The sequence below is a fragment of the Lasioglossum baleicum genome, chromosome 12, assembly GCF_051020765.1.
Source record: "Lasioglossum baleicum chromosome 12, iyLasBale1, whole genome shotgun sequence".
Taxonomy (NCBI): Eukaryota; Metazoa; Arthropoda; class Insecta; order Hymenoptera; family Halictidae; genus Lasioglossum; species Lasioglossum baleicum.
Genome location: NC_134940.1, coordinates 8663857 through 8669856, shown reverse-complemented (window position 1 = coordinate 8669856; position 6000 = coordinate 8663857). Strand labels below are relative to the sequence as shown.

General features: G+C 47.6%; 1 protein-coding gene across 2 annotated transcripts in view; it reads right to left on the bottom strand.

Moving 5' to 3' along the window:
- Positions 1 to 984: 984 nt before the first annotated feature.
- The window catches only part of LOC143214650 (protein apterous-like), a 103275-nt gene continuing 98259 nt past the window's right edge, over positions 985 to 6000 (bottom strand). For both annotated transcript variants that reach the window (XM_076435953.1, XM_076435954.1), the window contains exon 7: positions 985 to 1873. In XM_076435953.1, coding sequence (XP_076292068.1) covers positions 1658 to 1873 — 216 coding nt within the window. In that variant the 3' untranslated portion in view covers positions 985 to 1657. The remainder of the gene's footprint in view (positions 1874 to 6000) is intronic.

Sequence of the window (6000 nt, the reverse complement as noted above, 5' to 3'; positions counted from 1 at the left end):
GATTTGATTGAAATTTTCCCACATTGAAGACAACACTGTGGTCCACAGTGAGATTGTTGTTAAACGTGGGTTGATCGCGACGTGGGGATTGGTGGTTGGGTTATGCGAAAGAAAAAGTCGACAGAGGCAGCGAGTATATTGTCAAAATATATTCAATGAAAAAATCATCTTGTAAAATTAGACAATCGTTCCATTCGTTACAAGAATAGTAATAATAGGAGTGATAATAATAATAATCGTCGTCATCATTATTACCTTGCCTAACAGAACCGCTACCGAATGCAATTATAATCCCTACAACCTATAGCGGTGCCTTAAGAAACTCGAGGAACGTCCTTTATTTACAACAATTACGTCAAATACGCCAAGGATTCGCGATCGGGCGCGGCTCGATCCGCCATTTCTCCAGCAGCATATAGTGTTCGCCTCCGCTCTGCGTTTTGCATTCACGTTCTTCTTTCTTGAGCAATAATTATAATTACACATCGTTCGCGCGCCCGAAATTTATTTATAAATAATATATTTATATATATATATATTTATATTTATCGACGTTAAAACCCAACGTTTCAGAACGCTCTCTGAGCGTTGTCCTATTTAACAATTTCAATGACTCTGCGTCGACGCAATTTTCACGAGGCGAAAATCAATATCGATCCTAGCTGTTGTCGCCTAATTCACCTAACGATTAATCGTAATATATATTATCATGTACGTACATATACATATACATATACATATATATATATTCATTTATTTATAATTTGTAATACTAGTGACGGTATTACATCCCCCCGCCCCCACTGTTATCCTCCCGGAAACGTTGGATTTTCACACAGCACTGGTAAAGTTTGTAACCCAAACTAGGCTTACCTCAGAACGCTTATAACCAATAAATAGACATCGACAACTAATTACAAACGCTCTCGATCGACGGGGAACGGCCCAGTCGATCCATAGATCTGCACTTTCTGCACTTCGCGAGTGCACTTCCGTCGAGTTCTGCTTTCCGAGCACGAACGAATTCGAAAGCCGCTTCACCGTGTCGGATACAATAAATACAACGATTTCTAATGCTTTCGACTAACCGATCCTCCGCTATAGTACATCCGCCATTTTGTCCGCTTGCGAATCTGCTCCTGTGGCTCGATCTGGGAGGCCGTAGTGGATTTTTTTTCGATATATCGTGCTGTTAAGACTATTTTACAGGATCAGAATCAGTTGAGAACTTGAAATCAAGTCTTCGAAAAGAGTAAGTACATTAATAATTACAGCAGCAACATTTTCGAATGAATGTACAGAATTTGTAGTGTTGACTGGAATAAATGATCTTTCAAAAATGTTTAAGGATCAACATCTTTCATTTTGTTCATTAACAGCAGAAGAATGTTTTCTAAACTGGTTGATTTTTTCGACCAAAGCACCCCAGATCGTCAGGAAGTCATTCCGCGACAAATAAATTATTCACAGCGTCGAGACATGGAAATAACGTGCGTTTCGCGGCTCGGGGAAAAGGGAATTCCCCGGTACACGTTCCTGGATCATCGACGGTCTTCTGGAAACGAGATACCGATTACTGTCACGAGTCCGATTCCTTTTACGAGTCCCTCGTGGCGAATCGTTCGATCGACCTGGCCCGGAAAAGGGATTTCGGGGATCACGCGCAGTCTAACGACGCTAGGGACGCGGGACTATGAGGTCCTCCTAGCATGAACGGGGGGCTCATCGGTGGGCCACCGCTTCCGGTGCTGTTCCCATAGAGCTCAAGGTCGCCCAGGGAACCGCCATCGACGCCACTGTCGCACTTGTCCGATTTCCCCTCCTGCTTCAGCACCATGCGCCGCCATTTTGCGCGAGCGTTCTGGAACCAGACCTGCGAACACATCATTTTCATCATGATCAAACCGTTCGATACCATGAAATTATTCGACGTTTGTAAACCACAATTAAGGCCTCCAATGGGCTTTTTGAATGAACCTCAAAAATGTAGATCTTGATTTTCTATTTTTTAATTCTGACTTGCTGTTCGTAGATCATAATTAAGGGCCCGTTTAAATTGTTATCAGTAGACAGCGGATCTTTATGCATTTATGACAAAAATGAGTAGGTGTAATTAAAAACAATAAAAACTTGGATGAATTTAAAAATACTGTTACATTATCTTGAACCTATTAAACATATTGAGACAGAAACTAAATTTCTACTTCATTCCAGTATGTTGCAATTCAGCTAGCAAATTTTTATCTTGCATAAAGATCCGCTGTTTAGTTATCAGAAATGTAGATCCTGTGCACGGAAATTCGTAACAGCTGATCATCGTGCAAAAAATTCTTTTGCACATAGAAAAAATCCTTTTGTTAAGAATCCGAAAGAAAGGACGCCTTTGAAAATGGTCATAAAAATTCCAGAAGCACGAATTCCAAACCAGAGGTAGAATCTCGCGCGAGAGCCTAATCGGAACAGCCCTCCATCATCCCTCAAGCAGCCTAGCATCCACCCCGAACCCTTCATCGGGGACAAACGCGTCTCGAAACATTGCACAAAGGGCCACCCCCGCGGGATTCTATAAAATCCCCTAAATCCTGGTTCGTCCGCGGATTGGGCTCCGGGATCGGTAGAACTGTTGGGTGACTGGATGGCGCCGCGCCGGCATGAGCCAAAGAAGATCTAGAGAAAGAGAAAAGGCCGGGGGTCGCCGGGGGAGGTGGAGAGTGATAGAAAGAGAGAACGGGAGAGCGAGAGAGAAAGCGAGCGAGCGAGAGAGAGAGAGAGAGCCAGCCTATTGTATTCGGTGCGGCGTAGGGTTCTTGGTCGCCATCTTGCTTGATATTGATCGCGAAACGCACGAATACTCGCTCATTCGCCGCGGCTGCGTTCGTCGCCGCTCTCCTCTCGTTTCTCCGTGTGCACAGAGTGGAGACACACAGCTATACAAGCACACCTGTGTGCATGGCAGAGACACACGGTTATACAAGCAAACCTGTAGACACATACCTACTACCTGCACACAGGTAGAAAACCAGGAGAGAAACACTCGTGCGCGCCTCGACCACGAAGGGGAGGCCTGCACACGGTGTTCAAGTCTTTCTCTCTCTTTCTCTCTTCAGGTTTTCAGTCCGCGGGGGAGGAGACTATCTTGAAAATGGCGACGCGGCCCCGTCTTTTATCTATCCGGGACACATACAGGGGGTAGAGAGAGAGCACGAGGGACGGATTGTGTGCGCGTCGTCGCATTATATATTGTCGCATTGTATGGACGATGTAGCTATCCTCTAGCCGGGAACCGGCCCGCTGACAACCCGGACCGAGAGCGCAGCGCGTGCGGCTGCATTTAAATTATACTCCCCTGAGCTAACCCCCTCGATGAAGATATATAACAGCCGCGAGAAGAGCTTTTTCGTGCGACCAACGAACGGTCTACCTGCCCTTTGTCTAAGGTACCCGGTTCTACTCGGGTGTCAGGTGTAATGACGCTCGCCCCGCCCTCTAGAATTGGTGTCGTCGCCTTTTTTAGGGACCACGGGATGCGCCTTTGTCGGTGCGTTAAAGTTATCGATGGGAAATTGTTTAGATGGGCACGAAAAAGGTGGAGCGAGTTGCAAGATACAATTTTCTTCGGTGTTGATTTTGTGGGGGAAGAATTACGGCTGGACTTTAGGGGTGTTCAAGCGGTTCGTGAGGGAGGGTGGAGAAACTGAGGTTTGGTCGACAGGTGCGATGTGTTATTAATAACGTTATTATCTGCGTGTTTATTATTATACCAGGTGGGGTACTGATATATCCAGCTCGAATGAAATTCACTTGATTTTCAGAGGAATCTCGAATCAAGTTTATAGCGTGTTTCCGTGGGAATTTTTGGACGTTCGAGGGCCTGAATTATATCCAGATAGAACGTCCAAATAGACGTTTCAACTAATTCCACAAAACTTGTCGATTCAACTGCACCTGTTTCATAAAATCAGCATGGACCATCATCCTAGGGTTACTACAACCTCGACGATCGCAACACCCAAGAGCAATCCTATGTCCGAAACGTTTCCGTGCGGACCGGCAGCACGTAGAGACCCTAATTCTTCCGAGAAGAGGTTGGCCGGGGCCCGGTCACGAAACGGCAGAGATTAATTCGCCATAAAAACGCGCTACCGTGCCCGGTAGCCGGAGCGGAAGTGGTGTGCCGTGGTAATGGCGGGCGGGCCCTCAAGCCCAGAAGCTGGGACGAGATTAGGAGAACGGGGGGAGGGTTCGGTAATTTGGGGGTCCTGAATCCATGGATCCGCGGATTTAGGCTCGGCGCGGCAACGGATAGATTCTCGCCTATGTAATTTAACGGTAGTGGGTTAACGAGGGCAGCGGGCAACGCGGCGCTCGTTACGACAAAAGTTCGCCGTGCCCGGCCAGAAGCGGGGGATTTTGAGTAGCGGCGGATTGACGGAGGGCCATAATTACGGCGAAAGGCCACAGAGACGAAGCTCGTCGACGGAAATATCACGCCGGCCCATGCGGTTCTTTTACCTCAACGCGCCGGCAGCACGCACTAATTGGGAGAAGCGTGCGCGCGGCCGTGTACGTTTCCGAGCGGAGAATCGCGCGAGCGAGCGAGCGTTTCGACCGCACGTGAATATTTTTATAGGAGCCCGGGGAACGCGAGCGCTCGGGCCCGAGCAAACACGAGGAAAAAGACCACAGAAAAACGATCGAACCACCGGCTATCCATCTTCCAGCCGCGACTTTTCTCTGCACCTTTTTTACCCGGCCCTGGAAAGCGGTCTACCCCCCTTGGAACCGTTCTTTCTTTCTTTGCCCGAGCGATAGCTATCCGACACAACAGGAAAGAGAAAGACAGAGTGGAAGAAAGATGGAAGGAGACAGAGGCATCCTCGAGACTTTCTACCAATACGTCTCGTTTTATTTTCGTACTCTCCGCGCAGACCGAGTTTCGAGAGCGGCGGTGTTTCCTGCTGAGGGAAATCTTGGTAAAGGGAATTGAGAAATTGACGAGCTGCTTCTTGCGTGGCTTTAACGAGGATTTTTGCTCGAATCCTCTGAACCCCCTACCCTCGACCTCCTCAGATCTCGGGTCCCCTTGCTTCCTCGAGGGCTAGGGTAATTGATGCGATACCGAGATCTCGCGGTAAAAATAATCCCGGAATGTGGAACAGTTTTTTCAGATTCGGACTTTTTCACTGCAAACGGCTGGCGTCACCGGCCCGAAAAAAATTGGATTTTCTTCTTCGTAGATTGGTAATTAACTTACTTATTTCTACTGTACAAGAGTTACATTTATACAAAATAATCGAGTCTACTGTAGAATACGTATCGTAAAGTACCTTTCCGTGTTCGTTTTGGCAAACACGGCTAGAGCACGAGGAAACGAGCACGAAGCAATCCCGTTCGAGAGTAAAAGTTGTACAATCTCGAAGTCGGCGAAGTTTCTTTGGAAAACAAGTTCGCAAACGGGCGACTGCCATATTTATCTGGCGAGCCATTTATCTCGCCGGAGGATCGAGACAGCGGATAGACGGACCGTCGCATGAAATCTCTCTGTGACAGGGCGAAGATAAGAATTTTCCCTCGGGTTTTCGCGTACTAACAATCTCTCTGCTATCTTTAACCTCCCACCAGGCCCAGAAATAAACGTATAGTATAACCGGCTCGTATAAATTCCGAAGACACCGCCGGAATCGAACAACACGAAGCAGCCCCCAACGATACAATCTGTCCGAAACGACGCCGCTCCAAAACGATCCCTCTCTCTCTCCTCTCTCTCTCTCCTCTCTCTCTCTCTCGCACGGATACTTTTAGCGTCTATGAAGGGCGTCGTCATGCGTCATTGACGCCGCGCACTAATTGGAGGAGGCCGGCCGCCGCGAATTTATATTTTTCCCGCGAACCGACCCTGTAAATTTCGCTTTAATTACGCGGCTAGACGGTTACGCTGACGCACGGCGAACGCCGATGCCCGTTTCCACGACGAAACTGCAGAAATGCTATCTTTGTGAA